The sequence below is a fragment of the Sinocyclocheilus grahami genome, unplaced genomic scaffold, assembly GCF_001515645.1.
Source record: "Sinocyclocheilus grahami isolate Dianchi unplaced genomic scaffold, SAMN03320097.WGS_v1.1 scaffold28.1, whole genome shotgun sequence".
In the NCBI taxonomy this organism is placed as follows: Eukaryota; Metazoa; Chordata; class Actinopteri; order Cypriniformes; family Cyprinidae; genus Sinocyclocheilus; species Sinocyclocheilus grahami.
The window spans coordinates 566,191-588,558 of record NW_015505207.1 but is presented as its reverse complement, the minus strand read 5'-3'; the positions used below and the strand labels follow the sequence as shown (position 1 = coordinate 588,558).

Genomic DNA, 22,368 nt, shown 5'->3' with positions numbered 1-22,368 from the left:
TTTATTTTTAGGTAAAGTTATTTGGGATTTTTTTGGGGTAATTGTTTTTTAGTGTTGATATAATTTTTATTTGTTAGTTTTAGTTGTTTTAGCTATTTTAGTACTAAACAATAAATGAAAATGAGAAATCTTCCAACTATCAGAAATAAAAAAATGTTTTAATACTTTTAAAAATATTTTTGTATGGTTTAGTTTCAGGTATAAAAAAAAAAAAAGGTAACAACCATAATCTGAAATGTGTTGTAATCACACCGTATATATGCAGAATTATGTAATAATTGAAACAAACCTATTGACATTATAACTGAAATATTCTTAAATAAATTTAATCGGAATGTAATTGAATCTTGTGGAATTGATTCTTGAAATTAGTACCAATACCCAGAGTTAACTTGACTGCTTGTGCCTTTTATGATGAGTGAGTGTGTGTGTGTTGCAGGAGGACGATCTCAGGCAGATCTTCATGCTCACTATGGAGGTCCTGCAGGAGTTCAGTCGGAGGGAAAACCTCAATGCTCAGATGTCCTGTGTTTTCCAGCGCTACCTTGCGCTGGCCAATCAAGTGCTCAGCTGGAACTTCCTTCCACCCAATCATATCCTTTCATGAAAATATTTTGGTGACTTTTTATATTTGTGTGTATGTTTGTAGCCATGTCTTTTTTACTTGTAAATTTAGAGGAAAGTTGAGAGAGATGATGCAGGCTGGACTTCCTGTGAGCACTAGGAAGTACTAGACCTGGACTGCAGCCAGGAATGTTTTAGAAGCACAAGGGTTAGGAAAGACAATTAACGGTGATTTATTTTTGGATTAATAATAGACAAGCTATAATGTGATAACCATTCTTAACCTTCATAATATTTCTTTGCAAAATAACCGTGAACACAGAACCAGATCCAGGCACACATTTCTTGTTGCTCGTTAAACCCCCCCCCCCCCTCCCCCCCCTTCTCTTTTTTGTGCTCATGATTGATTTGGATCTTGATGAATTAGAAAGTTTGTCCCACGGTTTAATTGATTTGAATATATTTGCATACATTTCTAAAGGTTTTAATGATCTTGTTTCTCCGTAGTTTTGCTTGTGCCTTTGCATGTGTCATTATTTTTACTATTCACATGTGCTAGTGTTAGTCCTAAATCATGAGCGGTGATTGTTGTGGTGTGTGTGCGTCTGTGTGTGTTTTAGCTCTGTGAGGCGTTAATCCCACTCAGGCTGACTTTGTGTCTCTGTGTCTCTTTAAAGAGATCTGAGCTGGCGTCTGTGCCAACCAGGGTCACATATCACTTACAAAATAGGCCTGTGCCAAGCCCTTATCGTGCTCAATCAATGTGCCTTTAAACACACAGCTCATTGAGGACTGGGCTGGAATGTCGGCCGGCTATTTGTGCATTGATGTGTTTGCATAGTTTCAAGTCATATTAATTGCCCACTGGGCACTGGAGGGGAGATAGTTCTTTGATAACAAGAACACATTTGTTAAGGACACAGAAAAGACAGAGTGAGTGTGTTAGTGTTCAATTTTAAAATGGACTATTTAACAAGTTTCATGAATGAGTAGTCAATTAATCTGTTCTTTAATATGTTAGTCAATACAAGACTTGCATTCACAGCACTCTACTTAAAGCACCACTTTAAATAGCTGTTAAAATATTATATATATATAAATATATATATATATATACACACACACACACACACACACACAAGATAAAAGTCTAGATGAACTAGTCAATCTTGTTAAAATGTTACGTATTATAGTTGTTTATTTAATGTTTTATATATATATATATATATATATATATATAATTTTAACTAAGATGATATATTAGATTATACTAAAGTGATATTAGATTATACTAAGATTATATATAATTCCAATTAAAACATTTTTTTTGTAAATATATTATGCTCACCAAGACTATGATTTTATTTGATCAATACATTAAGCAAAAAATACATTAAGAAAATTTCATAAAAGGTTAAAAAAGAACAGTGTTTATTTGAAAGAAGTCTTTCGTAACATTATAACTGTTACTTTTTTTGATTAATTTAATACATCCTTGCAGATAAAAAAAAAAGTATTAATTTATTTTCAAAAAAATCTTACTGACTGCAAACTTTTGAACGGTAGCGTTTATAAAATATTATATTACATTTTATATATATTTAAATATTTATGTATTTGATACTTCGTAACTGCATTCATGACCCATCTCTAGTGTGTGTGTGTGTGTTTTAGTGTCTATTCCTGACAGCCGCTTGGACTCTTTCCTCAAAGTGCCGCCATCTCTCAGTAGCCAAGGCCATGGCATGCGAGTCATTTGTCCGTGACACACTCCCACTTGACGCATGTATATGTCATTTGTGTGAATCCTAAATGTGTGATTCCCTTAATGTCTGCAGGACTGCATGTCTGTCCATGGCCCTAGTGACCCCAGGGCGGGTTGTGGCCGGGCTTTGAGCTGGTCAGGTGCTCTGAATGGTAGAGCGAGATGACAGACGGCTGTGTGCCACTGCTCATTTCTAACACACCTAAACAAGTGGAGCAGAGCTTTGTAAGACCACTGTCCCGGGCCTGACAACGTGGAGGAGGGCATTCCTGGGGTGTGAGGGGAATCTTAAGAGGGAGGATGTGACACTCAGTCTTCCTAATAGACTTGGATCTCTTCTCTGTTCTTTGGCTCCAGGCAGCTCTCAGCACTCTCATAATAATTATGTTCGCTGAGTGCCTCCTGATAGATTCAGTCTGCAGTCCTGAGCTCAACACACAATGTCTTCTGCTCACATTCAGCTACTACTTCACAACACTCCATTTACTAATTACACTTTAGTGTCCACTCTTTTTTTATTAAGTTGGCCCTGCCAATATATCAACCATTAATCGCTGCAAATATACATGTATTTATTCAGTGATTTTCGTTTAAGGAAAGCGTATCTTGCAGATTCAGACCAGTTCCAACTGAATTATGCCTCTAAATTGTGCAATTGCCAGCTTGTTGCAGTGGCTATCGCTGAAAAAAATATTTTCCTAGTGGAAACTGTTTGTTGTGGTACACATTTAAATAATGCCATTTCCTTGATATTGCTTTTCGTTGTCTTTATTTACATACGCGGGCAACATTTACATTTGAGTAGTTAGATTATATAACTTTCTAGTAAGTGTTACCAGTTCTGTGAGATTTCACACTGGTGTTTTAGGAAGCCAAACAATTTGAATAAAATATTACTAGTAGTAGTAGTAATTGTTATTGTTATTATCATTATCATTTGATAAATATATTGTTATTGTAATATAAATACAGTGTAAAATAAAAAATATTTTATTTTGCTTTACTGTAGTAAAATTACAAGGTCTTAATTTGACTTGCAAGTGTTAAACCCTTGAGATTTTTTGTCAGAAAATGGCAAGAAGACCTTTAAGTTTCTGTAACAATTTTTTTAATGCTTCTCATTACAAATTAATTGAAATATTGTAATCAGTTCAATTTGCAAAATTTACTGTGATCCGATACTCTCTCTGATTCTGAAAACCAGACCATCAGATGTATGCGTTTAAATGAACACAGTGCAGCGATTTTATTCTGGTTTATTTCAATTGCAGCCTTTTTGTGATTTGATCATTACAATATCAATTGACAGGTGCTTTGCCAAAGTAATATGTTAAAATATTGTAAAAATAATAATAATTTCTGTTCGTTATGAAACGGGACAAATTAGACTGGTGGGCCACCGCAGTTCTAGGTAATTAATGGGAAACACTAAGTGTTATTTTGATTGGATTTCTTTTAAACGGTTACTGAATTGAATCACTGTTCTATATGTCTAATTTACAGAAATCACTTTTGAATCGAATTGAGATCAATAGTTTAATGGAATTGATTTGCTGACGGCTCAAAACATTCACACCCCTGGCCTGTTATTCTGTTAAATTCTTTAAAACTAGAAACTACTGTTGTCTCTCTTAGTAACGCATCTCTATATAAACTATGCCTTCTATAATGTAACGCTCTTATCAGTGTGTGTGACTCTGTATTCACCCCTTGAACTCATGTGACCCTTCATTCTCTCTTTGTCTCAGTCACAGCATGAGTCTGTCTCTTAAAGCCATCATGTCAGGCTTTGTCTTCATCATGGCTTCTTCAGCTTTCTCTAACATGTGACACACCTCAAGTACAGCACAGATAAATGTTACATCTTTCCATCTGAAAGACCATATATGTGCTTTTATGTGAATGTTCTGAGTGTTCGTTTGAAAGCAAAGGAACTGTATGTTAATGTTAGTACAAATGATTGTAAATGTTAAGGACCGTCTGAACCCCACCTCCTTTTTTTTTTCCCCAAAAGTTTTTACTCTTAGACTGTTAGGTTATAGATACACTACCGTTCAAAAATCTGATTCTAGGATTTTATTTTGAGATAAATTAATACTTTTATAATGTCGCAAGACATTTGTTACAGAATATTTGTAATAAATGTTGTTTTAAAAGAGTTCTGTTAAAGTACAAAAATTACCACAAAAAAAAAAAAAATCGCAACACATTTTTAGCATTTATAATAAGAAATGTTTCTTGAGCACCAAATCTGCATATTAAAGCATTTTCTGAAGAATCATGTGACACTGAACACCCATTTTTGCCATCACAGGAATAAATTACATTTTAAAATATATTAAAATGCAAGATACTTACTTCAAATTGTAATATTTCAGAATTGCTATATCTTTAAAATAAAGGCAACCTTGCAGCCTTGGTGAGCATACGAGAGCATAAGATTAACCAATCTTACTGATCCTAAACTTTTAAACAGTAGTAGATTGTCAACAAACATAAGATAAACACATTAATTACCATCTTGCAAGTCTTACAGTGTGCAAAATGTTTTAATTTTTTATAAAAATAAAGTTGCTGTTATACTCGTGTATCACATCTCACACTGTTTTTCTTTTTTTCTTAGCATCTCACACCTTGAGTGTTTCAGTCAATGTGTCGCGTTATAATAATTAAACTTTTAAAAACAAATCTCAAGGCTACTTCTGTGCTATTTTATTGAGCTCAGGCAAGCTGTATTGAAACACGATATAACATGTCCGTTGTGAACACATCAGGTGAACGCAACCCTACGTCAGCCCAACAATGCACTTACTTGAGACTGACTAGTCGATTTCTGAGTTCGTCATGTGTTTCGTGTCTTCAGCAGCTGGGACAAGGGCTGGTGGATACGAGTCATGTGCGTTTGTGAGTAAGCCCGTGTTGGGTTTCAGTAGGTCATATCTTTAGTCACCCTCCCAGTTTTTCATATGCTTGCACACTTTTCCAGCAATGGCTCCAAGTGACATTAAGTGACCGGCTGGTTTATCCCCTGCTCCCCGTCCATCCGTCAGTCAGTCTCTCCCTGCTGCGCTCATGTGGAAGGCTGCTATCAGCCCGCTGGTGGTCAGCACAAAAGCTCCAGCCGCTCTCCCTCGAGGCCTATTCTCTCCTCAGCACAGGTCACTCAGAGTTCTGCCGGCCCCTTGCAATTTTTAAGAGGCCGTAAAGTCAGGTCTACCACCTTCCCGGTGTCTGCTTAGTGAATGCGTAGGTGAGTCGCCACATGATTTGCTTTGACATATGCAGCTGTATATGGTAGACATGAGCAGATACTGTAATGGTGTATGTGTGTGTGTGTGTGTGTGAGAATGAGAGAGCTCTTGCATTTGTCTGCTGGGAGTGACTGTGGGCCCGGCCCAGAGGAATGCATGGCCTTTGCCGGTAACTGGCTTTGATCAGACATTCCTGTGGGAGGCTTCTGCTTAGTGAATGCGTAGGTGAGTCGCCACATGATTTGCTTTGACATATGCAGCTGTATATGGTAGACATGAGCAGATACTGTAATGGTGTATGTGTGTGTGTGTGTGTGTGTGAGAATGAGAGAGCTCTTGCATTTGTCTGCTGGGAGTGACTGTGGGCCCGGCCCAGAGGAATGCATGGCCTTTGCCGGTAACTGGCTTTGATCAGACATTCCTGTGGGAGGCTTCTCTCTCTCTCTCTCTCTCTCTCTCTCGTTCTTTTTGTTGTTCCTTATTTTCCTCCATCTCTTTTCCCAGTGGGCTATATATATGGAAAGGGGAGATTTTGAGCTAAACATTTAGTGGGAGGGGACAGCGCAATTGAATAGTAGTAACGGTGCCGTTGAAGAAGAGCAATAGAGAAGAAGCTGCAGAAAACTGACGCTGGGAATTCACTGCAGCAATTTTCCACACTCTTCTTAGTCCAGGACCGCGCGGCCAGAGAGAAGTGACAGAAAGAAAAGGGGGTTAGAAACATCTTTCCTTATCCTTTCTGCTTTTGCTATTGCCCTTAACTGAGGTGTCACTGGGGAGGCACTACATTGCCATGTTCGAAGCAACTCAGAATGTCATGCTCAAGCCAACCGAGTCCTGGAGGGAAACTCTTCTAGACCACAGAGTCATGGACCTTTTCTTCACTGTGAGTACCAACTTATACATTTATTCTATCATAGGTTTTTTCTCAACCTCCTGCTTGGAAATGGCTCTTTTCTTTTCTACTTTTTACCTAATTTCTTATGGCATTGTTCGTTCAATACCTGCATCCCTCCGTGCTATGTTTATTCCTCATGTTATTTCTTCCTGCTTTTATTCTTCTAAAAAAATTGTCAATGACACTGCATCAAACAATAAGTTATAAATGTTTAGCAGTTCTAGAAATATAAAGCATGTTTAGAAGAAGTGAGCTGCAGCAGATTATTATATGTTGCCTTTGAAGCAGTGGTCAAAGATGGAGGAGTCTGGCCTATGTGATGATTTAAGGACATAAAAAAGTAAAATATATTTAAAAAAAAAACATTTATTTTGTATATAGGTGTGATATAAAAATAAATATATACAAATTATTTGGGGTCACGATTTTTTTTTTTGTACATTTTTTAAAATTATCTTGTGCTCACCAGAAAGACAGTACATATTATGAAATATTGTTTTTCTTACATTATTTTATTACATAAAATAACTCTTTGTGAAAACTTTTTTTTTTTTTCAAGAATTTGAGGAATAGAAATTTCAGTAGAACAGTATTTGAAAAAAAATTCTTCTGTAACATTATAAATGCCTTTACTGTCGCTTTTAATCAACTTTTGACCCAAAACTTTTGAACTGTAGTGAAGGGGTGGTATGATGCTTTCAGCACTCATGTATGCATTTGTGCTTTTCATCTGAAACCGGATCTGTGGGTGACAACTGTCCCAGAGCAAACCATTTTCCAACTGTGATGTTTGTCTGTGTTGCTCACGGCAATGACAACATTACAAGGAAAAATATTAGGTAATAAGGTAATAAATAATTGTATTTCCCCACTGAATGATAATTAGTGCTGTCAGAATTGTACCGAGAAGCAAATCTATCGTGAGCATTATTATATTACCATAATTATCCATTAATTATCCATTATCCAGTTTTAGATGGATAAATAAAGCTTATGATTCCAGTCAAGAGTAGTGAACGATTTTCTTTTCAGTATTGTTTGATTAATATTCACCAATTTAATTCCCTGTTTGATCTAGTAAGGGCCATGCTGAACAAAATTATTTCATTTCACGTGCTTTATATTAAAGCAGTATACATTTTAGATTCGGTTTTCCCCTGAAACTCACGTGTTGTGCATGCATTCTGCATAGTACACCTTACAATCATTAGAAATTCAGTCTAATGGCTCGTTACGTCTCACAGAACTAATGTCTGTGAGCCTCAGGTTGCGATGTGTGGAACATTTCTGTCAGGTTACCCGCTGCATCAGTGATGGACATGCCAAATAGCGTTCCGCTCTTTCTCCATTACCATTACACAGTCTCCCTGAGGCATCTGCTGCCAAATAATGCTCTACTTTCCACCATCAGTCTTAGGTGGTTTTTACGGCCAGATTAGATGTTACGTTCTCCTTTATGATTATGACTCCACAAGGTGCCAATATGCTGCTCCATCGTTCACACCTCTTTTCTGAGAGGAGGCTGCGATCTGTAAACTGGCGACAAACTGCGCAGCCCTCTTAACAAGGGTCAGGCTGCTGACCTGGAGGTCAAGGGCTGTTCAAACATAAGTGTCTCATTTGTCTTTTCTGGGATTTGCTGTTAGGGGTTTTAAGCAGACTGAAATAGCAGATCGATATGTTGTTGTTGTTTTTTTTGTTTTTTTTTAAGTTTGATTAGGGCTGGGCGATATGGCCAAAAAAAATCTCACCAATTTGTTCATGATAAATTTCAAATATGTATTTATTTCCAAGTTTAAAAGCAGATTTTTGCTCCCAAGTGAAAATTTTTGAGACCAGACTGTTAATTGTGGTTTTAAACTGCTCTTTATTGTCAGAACATGACAAACACTTCACGTTTTTGAATTTGTAACACTTTTCCAGTAATATTTCCTTAACAAAATAAATATCTTAATAGAAAAAAATAATTTCTTAGTTTCTGCATGTTCTAATGAGTGATATTGTTTCAAATCATAAAACAGGTTGCTGTTGCCTGACTTTGATTATGAATATCTTCAGTACAATTTGCAGTGTAGGCTGCAATATGAATAATATTACATATTTTTGTCTCTTAGAAATGCACATTTGACAGTAGCTTGAGTTAGGATGCAGATGTAAATTTATGTTCATTATCAAAAACAGAAACATCTGTAAAAATTGTAACAACCTCATTTTTATATGGTGAAATTGAATTATTCTTACATTGAGTTTTATTAAAATTATCCATTGGTCTTCCATAGTAGCATACATTTTAGATCGTAACCACAGTTAAAACCACACATATAGCACTTCAACACCATGGTAAAAATGTAACTATGGTTTCTAGGTATATGTATGAAAAACAGTAATCTAAATACATTTAGTACAAATGCTATAGCTTAATCACAAAAAATACTGTAATTATATTCCATTACACCTTTAACATATTTAATGCACATATGCATTAATAATATAATACAATTCTATATGATTATACCACATTTCTGCCACAACACCATGGTGCAGTTGGTGTTACTTCAGTTAATCCATGGCAGGCATAAATTATGGCGATTTGTCGAATGAAAAGCCTTCTGACAGTATCGTTGCACACAGTATTTCTCCTATTTGTCAGTGCTGTTTCATCTGGCTTTAAACTCGTTTAAATCACAGAGTCTTTTGTGTGCTTCACTGAATTCTAGCACTTCACACTGGATCTCACAGTGCTGTTTAGTGCTCGTGTAACCGAGATTTATCAGTAAACGCATCTGCTGTAGTGAGCTTGCACTGCGCTGCCGTTTGAACTTTTAGCCATGCATGTGATAAACAATTAGTGTGACATGGATCAAATGAAGAGCATGATTTCGTTATGCTTTTGACCCATAAACATTGTCGAACATTTATCGAACTCTTGTTATTGTTTTATCAAGGAAAATTATATCGCGATAATTTGTTATCGTTTTATCGCCCAGCTATAAAAGTTAGATTCTAAAACTTACTTTTTTAAAATTTATTTAATTTATTTTTATTTTCTTATTAAACTTCAGAGTCCTGTAAAATAATGTTGAAATAAACTATTCTGGATTTTGTGTAAGAATTTAACTGTTTAATAAAATCATCACTGGAGCATCCATATGTGGTTCAGTGGTTTCATTTGGTTGTAATGTATAAAGGCAGCTCTTTCAGGAAGGTCTAATTTAGGGATTCAGTGATTTTTATCCATATTTCTTTGACATTAAAGTATATGTTACCATTGTTGAAAAGCCAAATTAAATTTTCTGTGGTACAATGATGTAAACATGAAAGCATCCATGATGGTAAATACCTTTATATATAATCTTAAAAAGTTCAGGTTCAGTAAAAAATGAAAATGTTTTTTTTCATCCAGGGCATATTAAATTGATCAAAACTAACAGAAAATACATTTGTAATGCTACAAAAGATTTACATTTCAAATAAATGCTGTTCTTTTGAACTGGAAAAAAAAAACATGGTTTCCACAAAAATGTTAAGCACACATAATTGCATTTTAAAAACATGAAAATGCGAACGGTTATTATTTTTACTATTATTATTAATAGTTATTTTAATATTATATTTTACACCATATTATTTTACAATACTACTGTTGGTAACAAATGAATTAAAAAAAAAACTTTTCAAAAACATTTAAAAATCTTACCGATCAGATTTTTGAATGGTAATGTAAATATTGGCTCTTTGACACTTTTTTTGACAAAAGTAGCGATGGAGAGAAGAGGTAAAGATGGATCGGTCAACAAGTGAGCCAGATTCAAACACTCATCTCCCATGTAAGCACCACGGTGTCTAGACAATGATTCTGATTGTTTGTACCATTAATTTAGGATTGTTTGAGAGTTCAGTGAAGTCTCTTTGGTGCTGAGCATGATGTTCAGTGGTTTCGTGCCGGTCTCTCTGGGAGTTGTTTGGGCCATGTGATGTTTAGTGGTATTTCCAATGGGTGGGGGAATGTTTTTGTTAAGGGATGAGGAGTGGTCAGCTGTCACACCCTCTGTGTCTTTACGAGTCTCCTTGTAGCTGTGTGTGGTGCGCTCGTTGTTTTTCTACGCCCATGCCAGGGGGATCTGTGTATGTAGGGGTGAGTTATTGAACGGGAGGGTGAGTGCCCGTGTGTCGGCCTGTGTGTATGCTGGCTCGTCAGCTGTTGCTCCTCACTTCTCAGCTGTGCCCTGAACAGACGAGGGGGCGTCCAGACACGCGCTGCCAGGGTCAGAGGTGACTAGAGATGAGCTGCAGGATTAGACTCTGAATCCTGGATGCAAAGCCCCTGTTAACAGCCTCCAATCCTCCCTCAGGTGGTCTGAGGAGGGGGCAAGCCATCCATCTAAAGAGAAGCGGTCTCTCTGCCTCTTTGATTGCTTTTCAGAGGTTTGGAAACATGCAGAAGAGGGAAAATGAAGCATAACTTAAAATAAATCTCTCATTCTCTTCGCACCTAATAAAGCCATGGCTGCGCTAACATTTTCCTACCAGCCAAACCGACTGAAGGGTGTTTTTGTTTGTGGTTTTAGTTTAGGTTTGTTCTTACACCCTTCGTCTTCACATACTCACGCATTTAGTAACAAACAGTCACATTTTTATACATCCATAAAATGGTGAAACTCAGAAAAAACATCTCTGGGTGACAATTCAATATAAAACACATAAAAAAGCTAGAGAAATATATATTTTGCTTAACCGAAAATAGATTATAATTTAGGACCCTTAAGATTTGGATTGTGACATTTATTTTCATGACAGTCAAGCACATTTCCCTTCAAATTCTTATTACAGTGTGTCCAGACATTTCACTTTTTTTAGTTCTAATTTAGTAGTGATTCTCATTGTAGATCTGGTTTCTCATTGTAGATTACATTTTTAATTTTAATATGACTTAAGAGATTATGTATTTATTTAATGAGTGATATAAATAATTCAAAACATCTATTTCTTTGTGTATTTATTACATATTTTTCTTTGTTTTATAATTTTGTATTTCGAGGTGCAGTATGATAGTGATTCTTATTGTCATTACTGTTATTTTATTATAAAAATGTCTTTGTACAAAGACTTTTTTTCCTTTCTTTTTTTTCATTTCAGTGTTTTGTGCATTGCAGTAATGAGAATAAGATTTGTATTTATCTATTTGTTCATTTGAGAATGAGGTGTCAATTAAAAAAAGTCATTTTTGTATAAAAAAAAAATTCTTTAAATACATTTCTTTATTTAGTATGTATTCTTTCTTTTATAATTTCGTATTTTGTGTCCACATGTGTTTAGCGCTAAGCAAAGGTTTAGAAGCTGAGATCAGATTCTGACTCAGAGCATGTGCATGGTTTGTTTATGGTATAAACACAATCAGGGCTTGTTATGGCACTTTGAGTATAACGCTGTCGTGAGGTGATTGATTGTGGCCTCTGATTTTGTAACAGGATCTGAACATACTGAATGTGACTGAAGCAATGAGCAGTGAGAATATAAAACAGGAGAGGATCTAATCCTCCCCGTGGACAGACACAAGGCTTTGTCTTTTCTCTATTAATAGGTCTCCCTGTCGCTTTTCTCTCTGTAGCATTCAATTCGGAGAGCTACCTTGTCTTGTTTTGATTTAGATGCCCCCCTTCGCCCCCTGCCAGACTCTAACTATAGTCAGACTCAAGGCGATTGGCATAGTTTGCATGGCGTGGATGTTCTTCAGCGCAGCTGTTTGTACAGAGCATGCTGCTCACAGAGCGTTGGCCTTGTACTCTTTCTTTCTTCTCTTTCCCTATCCAGTCCCCTCTCTCTCATCTGCCCCTCACACCCCTCCTCTCTCTTTCTCCCTCCCTCTCTTCTTCAGCTCAGAAGATGATTTCACACCGCTCTAGCAGACAGGGCTGTGCTATGGTGTGTTAGCGTTAGCACTTTGCCCAGTGGCTGATGTTCATCCGTGTATGTGTTAGGGAAATGCTGCTTTAGGTTCGTCCATGGTCTTCCAGATCGTTCAGAGGGCTCCGTCCAACTCCGTGCACCTCTTTGCACAGCATCTCTGCCAGAACGTCTGGCGAACAGACGAGCAAGAGTAAGATTCCAGGGATTTAGGAAAGAAAAAGAGCAAAGGAGTGTGCCAAACAACCACATGTGCTGGAGACTTGAGTCGGTCCGCTCAGAAACGTTTAGCCGTCTCTTCAGCCATTTTCTTCCACCGCTGAACGCCTCGGACTGGATTGGTAATTGAGAAGCCGATCTGATTGATTGGCTTGGGTTGTGGCAGCCAGGTGGCGAGACGCAGTAGTTTTGCCATTGGCGAAGGTGAGGGGTATTCCACAATTTTGCTCCGTTCGTTATTCCACTGATCAGAAGGTTTCAGAGACTTGCGTGAGATGAGAAATCGAAGACAGACCCGAGTATCTGTGCGTAAGAGAGAGCTGAAGAAAAAGGGGAGGAGGAGAGGGGAAGTATGTTTTTGTATGTCAATGAGAGCGGCTTTTCTCTGTGATTCAGGGAGACTGTGTGCGAGCTCCCCAGCCCGTGTGTTTTGTCAGCTGCCCATGGGCCGGTCTGCAGTTCCTCCTGGACTCTTTGAGGGGGCCTGTCTGGTTTTAACACTGTAGAGTATACCTACGGTCACATTTACAGCCTCTAGAACCTCCTCTGCTGCTTTTCTCTCTCATGCGCTCATATGATATCAAGAAGGATTTCAGTCTGCGCTGATGTCGGTTTTGAGAGTTGATCATTAGGTTTGTTTTAGGATATCTTGATCTTTGTGTGGTTATCGTCGATGTCGGTTAGTCATTGAAGGTATACGTTTTGTCATTAAAATCTACTCTTGAGTTCAGAAAGTCGATGATCTGGTATCAGGCTTGCGTCTTTTATTATACTTTTGGAAATGGGATCGGTTTAACCAAGTGTAATGAGTTAAAGTGCTTTTGTCTCTGTCTTGTAGGTGCACAGGAAGATCAGAGAGGACTCAGACATGGCACAGGATTCCCTTCAGTGCCTGGCCCAGCTGGCCTCCATGCATGGCCCCATCTTCCCCGATGAGAGCGCTCAGGTGACCTACCTGGCCCACCTGGTGGAGGGATTGCTCAACATGATCAATGGGTGCGTTTCTCTGAAACCTTCCGTCATGTACTGCACTCATATGCTTGTCATTCATAAATTTGTTATTTTGTATTTAGATAACTGCATAGTAGTCGTGTCTAACAAAGGTGGACCTAATGAAAACATGTCTAGGTCACATTTCACCCCACAATCATTACAATTAATAAAATAATTTATATTTTGCATTATTATTTTAGGACCAGTAATGAAATTTTATAGAAGTGCAAAACTTTTTAATGATCTTAAACAGGCTTAATTCTCTTGAAGTAAAATGTAATTAGTTTAATTATTTTTATTGTTTTTTTTTTTAGTTAAATATGGCTCAGACGTGTTCTTGACAGTGAAATTCTGCCATAATCTCAAGTCACAAAACTACTGCCCCATTTATGTTTAAAATAAGGGGACTAAAATGCAGAATGGGGACAATAAATAAATAAAATACTACTACTACTATTTGTAGTGGTATTTCTTTATTTTCTCCATTTATGTTTATAGTCAATTAATTAAATGAAACTAAATAAATACTATTAATTAATTTTATTTATTAAACATAAATGGAGAAAATGTGTGCTCATAACAGCCTCTTAAAAATTATTTTCTACGAGCCAGATATGATCTATTAATAAAATACATTTTTAACACTGTTGTACAACATGTATTGGCGGAGTTGTGTGTTAGGACTTGCATTGTAAATGTTCTGTAATGTCTATAAAGATGGAAAGATGTGTCTGCAGCTTTAAATAACACACATTCTCTCATACACTGCTGTTTGGAATTTGAGAACAAGTAGGCGTAGTGAGTCGGGGTCTCTCTCCCCACTCCTTCCTCTTTCTGTTTCTGCCATTCTGTAATCACCTATTCCTGGAGCATTTTTCCAGTTGCATCATCGGAAAACCATGCGGCAGGTCCGCCAATCTGCCGTGATTGAACTCTTCTGCTTACAATTTAAGTCCATCTGATATGGGTTAGAGACGCAGTTGGGAGCATAAAGAAAGGCAGACCTTGAGTGCTCTTTCAGAACTAAAGAGGGAAAAAACCCCTGTGTTGCCAGAAACCAGGTAGTGTGCCAGCACAACAGCAGTTTGGTGTTGTGGTTGAGATCTTTAAGTCTCCCTTTACAGCAGCTGCGGTATTTGTGCTTCTAGACAAATATTTTCAGGGGAACTAAATCATAAATGTTGAATTCCAGTGGATAAACATTTAGACTTTACCATACGTGCACTCTGGACCATTGCAGGTTTACACAGTATCTCATGCTACCAGATAGACCCAGATGATGGAGGTTAGTTGTTGGATGGAGGACTGGTTTACTTTAAGGGACTGGTTATTATTTGTTCCTAACTGTCTTTTACCCTGTGACAGGATTGAGATTGAAGACTCTGAGGCTGTAGGCATCTCCAACATCATCAGTAACCTCATCAGCACATTTCCTCGAAGCGTTCTGACAGCTCTCCCGAACGAGCTCTTTGCCTCTTTCATTAACTGCCTCACACTGCTCACATGCTCGTTTGGTCGCAGCGCCGCCCTGGAGGAGGTGGTGAGTACTGCATTTGTACCACAACAGACCACAACCCACTTAACAGAGTAGCTGAGGTCTATGAATGTCAAACTCGTTCTTCTTTTTTTATGTATATATAGGGAGATCTGCTCTGTTGCAGCAGACATTTTATTGTATTTACTAGAAAAATAAAACCATTAAACCAGGGTATTGGCACTAATTTAATTCCATTAAGATTCACAAGTTATTTATTTGGGGTCGGTAAGAGTTTTTATTGTTTTTGAAAGAAGTCACTTAAGCTCTATAAAAATAGAGTAATTGTTTTATTGTGGGGGGGAAAATGTCCAATAAAAATCTTTCTATTTTAAAACTTAATATATTCCTGCGATAGCAAATCGGATTTTCAGCAGCGTTTACTCTAGCTTTTGCATGATCTGTGATTCTTTTTTTTTTTTCTTTTTTCTTTTTTCAAAACAAAAAAGTATAGAAAGTTTAAAAGAACAGAACATTTATTTGAAATAGCAAAACATTTATAATCTTACAAGTATTTGTCATGTTTGATCAATTTAATGCATTCTTAAGGAATACAATGATTAATTTCCTTCAAACTTTTGAATGGTAGTGTATATTAGAAAACTTGTGTAAAATTAATAAAAATTATATATTTTTGAACTTATTTATGTAACACTTAACTTTTTAATATAGGTGTATGATTTACACACTAAAATTGGAGAGTCTGATGTCTATGTTCTTTATAAATAGCTATGTTTCCATCCAAAGTTATGAATTAAACTTATTGTGCAAAATTGGAATATCGCATAAAACATTTGCGAATAAAGCACCGTTTCAAAATGTTTTCTTACGGAATATTTTAGGATTTTTAGATTTTATGCGCGTCTTGGCGTTTCCATCCAGCGTTTTTTAATGCGATATCCCAAAATCCCCATAAATATAGGTGGATGGAAACATAGCTAATGTCAATGTGTTATTAAATGGTTATTATTATAGTTAAAGTACTATTAAAATGTTATTTACCCTATATTAGAGTTATTTAACATCAGGATAACATAGTAATATATGTGACCATGGACAACAAAACTTCTTAAGTCGCTGGGGTATATTTTTAGCAATAGCCAAAAAAAACATTGTATGGGTCAAAATGATTGATTTTTCTTTTATGCCAAAAATCATTAGGATATTAAGTAAAGATCATGTTCCATGAAGATATTTAGTAAATTTCCTACTGTAAATATATCAAAACTTAATTTTTGATTAGTAATATGCATGGCTAAGAATTTCATTTGGACAACTTTAAAGGCGATTTTCTCAGTATTTAGATATTTTGCACCCTCAGATTCCAGATTTTCAAATAGTTGTATCTCGGCCAAATATTGTCTAATCCTAAAAAAAACACACATCAATGGAAAGCTTTCAGCTTTCAGATGATCCATAAATCAGTTAAAAAAAATTGACCCTTATGACTGGTTTTGTGATCCAGGGTCACATATACTTAAAAAAAATAATAATAAAAAACTGGGGGGATCAAACAGCATGGAATATTGAAAGAAGGATGTTACATGATTAGGATAAAGTCACTTATGTCCCTTTTTCTGTAGTTGGATAAGGATGACATGGTGTACATGGAGGCATATGATAAGCTGCTGGAGTCCTGGCTGACGCTGGTGCAGGAGGACGAGCACTTCCCCAGGGGCTGCTTTGTCCAGCCGGCTGTGCAAGTCTTCAACTCCTACATCCAGTGTCACCTCGCAGCTCCCGACGGCACGAGAAACCTGGTCAGAATCTACCTTCACATCCAAACGCATCTTTCTCACCATGTTAAATCTGATCTGTTAACATTGTCAAAATGTTGCTGGCTTACCAATTTGTTGCTTTTCTTGAAATGTTTTTGTTGACTTTGAAACCACAAAGCAAGTGGTTTGCTTTTCATCTTAATTAAAGTGGAAAAGCATGACGCACAGCAAATGTCTAAAACTGTTTTTTTTTTTCAAAGAATCGTCTGCCAGAGTAACAGTCGTTCCGGCGCATTCAATCGTATGCTTTATTTGACTTTTTAGACTGCAAATGGTGTCGCTTCTCATGAAGAGGAAGAAATAAACGAATTACAGGAGGACGACAGAGAGCTGTTCTCAGATCAGCTGGCCAGTATTGGCATGTTGGGCCGCATCGCTGCAGACCACTGTATACCTCTGCTCACAGGGTACAGACACACAAAGCACTTCAGAGAAACCGCTGTAATAAACAACCACTGTGAGCCTTACATTTCTCATCTGTCTTCAGTTTGTTGGAAGACCGAGTCACACGGCTTCACGGGCAGCTCCAGAGACACCAACAGCACCTCATGGCCTCTGCAGACCCGGGGACGGTGGAACGGAAAGTTCTAGATGACCTTTACGAAGACATTCATTGGCTCATATTAGTGTCAGGTCTGTGTCATTCTTAAAGGGACATTCTGTCATCGTTTACTCACCTCATAATTTTCGCTCACAAATGTGAGTAGCATGTTTAACCTCGTATGTCTGTGGAGATTTCAATTCATCGAGGTCATTATGTGTAATTCATATGCAACTGGACTTTATTTTTGACTATTTGCATTTCTCCACTCAGTCAAGTTGCTTTTTGTCGTTGTATTGAAGTATTTGGTGTTTTAACAGGTTACCTCTTGGCTGATGACCCTCAGGGTGAAACACCATTGATACCATCAGAAGTGATGGAGTACTCTATCAAACACTCGACTGAGGTGGATATCAACACTACACTGCAGCTGCTCGGCTCTCCTGGAGAGAAGGCCACCTCCATCCCTGGATGCAACAGGACAGACTCGGTTATCAGGTAGAGGGACCTCACAGTATACATGTGTCAGTGTGTCATTACTCTGTAAAGAAGATTCCAGTTTATCGGTTGATAGTAGCTGTGGGAATTATGATATGATTTTGTTTTTCATTTACATTTTTCATGCATTATTATCCAGTTTTCATAGTTGAATTTGGCTTGAAATATAATTATCAGATTATTTCTGTGAATAACTTTTAAACGAAACAGACATTAAATGTGATGGTGGCACTAGATGGTTTCGGAGACTGAAAATTCAGCTTTGTCATCACAGGAATAAATTACATTTTAAGATTTATTAAAATAGAAAAGTGTTATTCAAATAAATATTTCTCAATATTACTGTTTTCACTGTATTTTTTATCCAATAAATGCAGCATTCTTGATCAAAAGAGATTTTTTCAAAAATCCTGCCGATCGTAAAAATTTGATCGCTAGTGTATCTTTTTGACACCTGGTTGTCTGATAAATGCCTTTTTCCAGATGTAGTGGTAATGATCAGCTTGCGAGCAGATTAAGCAGCCAGGTGCTGATCATTCTGCCTACAGGAACAATGACTTGTTTAAAATGTATCACTCAGAATTGCTGCTGGAGAGAGCAGGCGTGGTGTAGCACAGGCCTTTTGATCTGCAGTTCGTTTGCCCAGCGGGGAATGCCCTGGCCACGCGCCCAACTAGGCCTGCCACGCGAACAGCAGCCCTCAAGTGGCCCCAGCCCCGGCGCCAGCACCACTCCCCACACATTATTCAATTAGAACCAGGCCAGGTGCTGCTCAGAGCCCAGGGTCAGAGGGGAGCACTAGGGGCCCGGAGTCGTACGTGTGTTCAGAAGCTATTTCCAAGTTGATTGATTTTTAGTTTCTATTTTCAACAGTTATTTTCTTTTTTAGGTCTACATGCAACATTGTTGTATTTTTTATTATTATATACATATTAACAAATAATAATTATAATAAAATATTAATATTATTTTATAATATTTTTAAACTGTAATGAAAATAACCAATACATTTTTTTATATCACAAATAAAAATGATATATTAATATATTATTTTAATTTTTAAAGTGCATATTATTAGTAGTAGTAGTGTAGTAGTAGTAGTAGTAACATACTATTACTGTTAATAATAGTAGTAATATATTAATACTATTTATGTTATAAGAAATATTAATAAAAGTCATAAAAAATTATACATGCTGTTCTTATTACTATTATTATTATTATATAAATATTAACAATAAATAATTATTAACACAAATATTAATATTGTTATAACATTTTTAAACAGTAATAATAAATAAATAAAATAAACAATAAATTATTTTATATAGCAAATAAAATATATATTTAACGTACTTATTATTGTTGTTGTAATTTTTATTATTATTATTATAGTTGTAACATTACTGCTAATAATAATTGTAGTTATATATTAATACTATTTATATTATAATAAATATTAATATTAGAAATATAAATAAATACATGTTGTTTTGTTGTTGTTGTAGTAGGGGTATTGTCTGCAAAAATCTGCCTGTAATCTGATTTGGGCTTAATGGATGGTGTTATTCCAAAACTGGAATGGGATCGAGGTGAGGATTGAAAGACTGGAAGGACGCTGAGATGATGGGGTGTGGGAGGGATGGAGAATGTGAATGGTGGCGATGTGGAGGTCAAAGGATTTAGAGAGACAGTAGGCTGGTGATGGGTGGGGGAAAGCGGGCAGACTGTAGAGGATTTGGAAAGACAGTGGGCCAAGGGATTGTGTTTCCCAATAACAGTCACTGACACCACAGCTCCGAAATGTCAGTGAGGTTTTATCTTTACAAACAATGTGAAACATTTAATGGTGCTGCACTCCGCGGGGCGCGTGGGATATCGCTCTTCCAGGATAGTAAGCTGCTGTAATCCTTTTCTTGTGTCCTCTTTCTTTACCAGTGGAGGTGTGGAGGTGTGAAGGAATGATAGCTTTTGTTATTGTGGGCCTTTGTTGAGTCTCAGTGCATCTAGACAGAACCGCCATGAACTCTCTTCCATCCCAGCCATTTCTCACCCTTGTTTTTCTTTTCTCTGCATTTTCCTGTAAACAACAGACTGTCAAATTCTATTTCAGATTGTTCTGCTGACAGGATGTTGCCTCATATATATGCAGCTAGACTGCACTTCCATTTCTCTGTATCTCTCTGTCACAGGTTGTTATCGGCGGTGCTGAGAACCTCAGAGGTGGAGTCTCGAGCTACACGAGCGAGCCTGACTGAGCTCCTGAGTCCTCAGATGGGCAAAGACATTGTCTGGTTTCTTCGGCGCTGGGCCAAGACATACCTGTTGGTGGACGAGAAACTCTACGGCCAAGTGAGTTGCCAAAATGAGCAGGCATGATGTCTGAATGAAGCCTTCAGTTTGTTTCTGTTTTGGCTCTTTTCAAAAATCACACAAATTCCTGGAACCGAACCTAGACATTTTTATGTGACGCTTTATTACTTCTGACTCTTCCTCTGAGTGTTTGTCTTTGGTCTTTTACTTCTCTCCCTCAGATCAGTATGCCTCTCAGCACAGCATTTGGAGCCGACACGGAGGGAGCGCAGTGGATTGTGGGATATCTGTTGGAGAAAGTGATTAATAATCTGTCGGTGTGGAGCTCTGAGCCAGAGCTGGCTAATGACACTGTGGAGCTGCTGGTGACTCTGGTGGAGAAGAGAGAGAGGTTTGTGTCTGCTTGCTGGAGTAATGCGTATGTGGGCATCAATGAGGGCTAAGTATTGAGCCTAACGCCCTGCAGGGCAGCTGCTCACTGACAGGCACAAGGAGGCCAGTGGTCTGTGCTGATGTCTTCATATACTGTCAGTTGATACAAGACCAAATGCTTTTAATGTGCTCCGCCTGCTGGTGGAGTTGTGCTATTGCATTGCAAAGTGATTTCTTAATTTAAGATTGCATAATGCTACATGAATAAATGTAAATTAACAGTAAATGACACTGTGTATCAATGCAAATCTTTTTAGAAAGAAATATTGGATTAAGGAGTAGTTTCTGGCATTTGCGAACTCTTAAGTCCATTCATAAAGTTTTTTATTTTTAAATTTTTTTTATTTATAAAGAATGCTGTTTTTTCCATCAAATCAAAGCATATAATGATTAGGCAATGTCAAGCACAAAAAAGCACCATGAAAGTGATAGTTATGACGCAACTACTTCACATTCTTCTAAAGTCATGTGATTGCTTTGTGTAAGGAATAGACTGATATTTAAAGGGATAGTTCACCTAAAAATGAAAATTCGGTCGTCATATACTCACCCTCAAGTTGTACCAAATCTGTAAACCTTTTTTCTTCTTCTGTTGAACACAAAAGATATTTTGAGGTATATAGGTAAAGCAACAAGAAACTGTTTAGTTACAAATTCTTCAAAATATCTTATTTTATATTCAGTAGATTCATACAGGTTTGGAACAACTTGAGGGTGAATAAGTGATGACAGATTTTAAATTTTTGGCTGAAATATCGGTTAAAGTCATTTACTGAAAAGCAATCATTTCTTCCACTGTAACTCTTAAATCACATACACTACAAATCAAATGTTTGGGGCAGTAGAATTTTTGTAATGTTTTTGAAAAGGCCCAGTAAATATTAAAAAAGTAAAAAAAAATAAAAATAAATTTAAAAAAAAACAATATACAGTAAAAATAGTAATATTGTTTTAAAAAAAAAAATTTTTACCATTTAAAATGTTTACAATGTTTTCTATTTTAATATATTTTAAATGTAATTTATTCCTGTAATGGCGAAGCTGAATTTTCAGCATCATTACTCCAGTCTTCAGTGTCACATCATTCTAATATGATAATTTGATGCTCAAGAAACATTTATTATCAAGGTTGAAATCAGTTGTTCCTCTTAATATATATTTTTTGCCATATTTGATCAATTTAATGCATCCTGAATAACAGTAAGTTTAAAACACAAAAATCTTACTGACCCCAAACATTTGGACTGTAGTTTATGTGCATGTTCAAACTTGGCAAATTCAAACTCTTGCATCTCTCACAAATAATAGTGGTGCAACACATTTGAATGTTATACAGGTCTGAAATGTCATGAGTGATTTATTGAAAGATGATTTCTTGGTTGAACTATTCCATTAACCTTTCAGTAAAATGTGATATGAGGCTTGTTCATTTGTGTTTCTCAACTCTTTCCTCTGACGGTTCAGGGCGAATATAGTTGTGCAGTGTGAGAACTGGTGGAATTTGGCCAAGCAGTTTGCCAGTCGCAGCCCTCCCTTACATATGCTGTCCAGCACAGTCCAGCGGACTCTAATGAAAGCCCTGGTCCTGGGCGGCTTTGCTCATATGGATTCTGATACCAAACAGCAATACTGGGCCGAGGTGAGGAGACAATTATTATAGACATATATTTGGAAGATC

At 36.9% G+C, this 22,368-nt stretch overlaps 1 protein-coding gene across 1 annotated transcript in view; it reads left to right on the top strand.

The window, feature by feature from the left end:
• Nucleotides 1–22,368, top strand: part of LOC107569111 (exportin-4) — a 41,783-nt gene that overhangs the window by 14,113 nt on the left and 5,302 nt on the right. Inside the window, exons 6-16 of the mRNA XM_016255110.1 lie at nt 440–593; nt 6,354–6,466; nt 13,440–13,597; nt 14,960–15,134; nt 16,712–16,888; nt 17,171–17,313; nt 17,394–17,539; nt 17,768–17,945; nt 20,138–20,297; nt 20,480–20,649; nt 22,155–22,329. Of these exons, the coding sequence (XP_016110596.1) occupies nt 440–593; nt 6,354–6,466; nt 13,440–13,597; nt 14,960–15,134; nt 16,712–16,888; nt 17,171–17,313; nt 17,394–17,539; nt 17,768–17,945; nt 20,138–20,297; nt 20,480–20,649; nt 22,155–22,329 (1,749 nt within the window). The remainder of the gene's footprint in view (nt 1–439; nt 594–6,353; nt 6,467–13,439; nt 13,598–14,959; nt 15,135–16,711; nt 16,889–17,170; nt 17,314–17,393; nt 17,540–17,767; nt 17,946–20,137; nt 20,298–20,479; nt 20,650–22,154; nt 22,330–22,368) is intronic.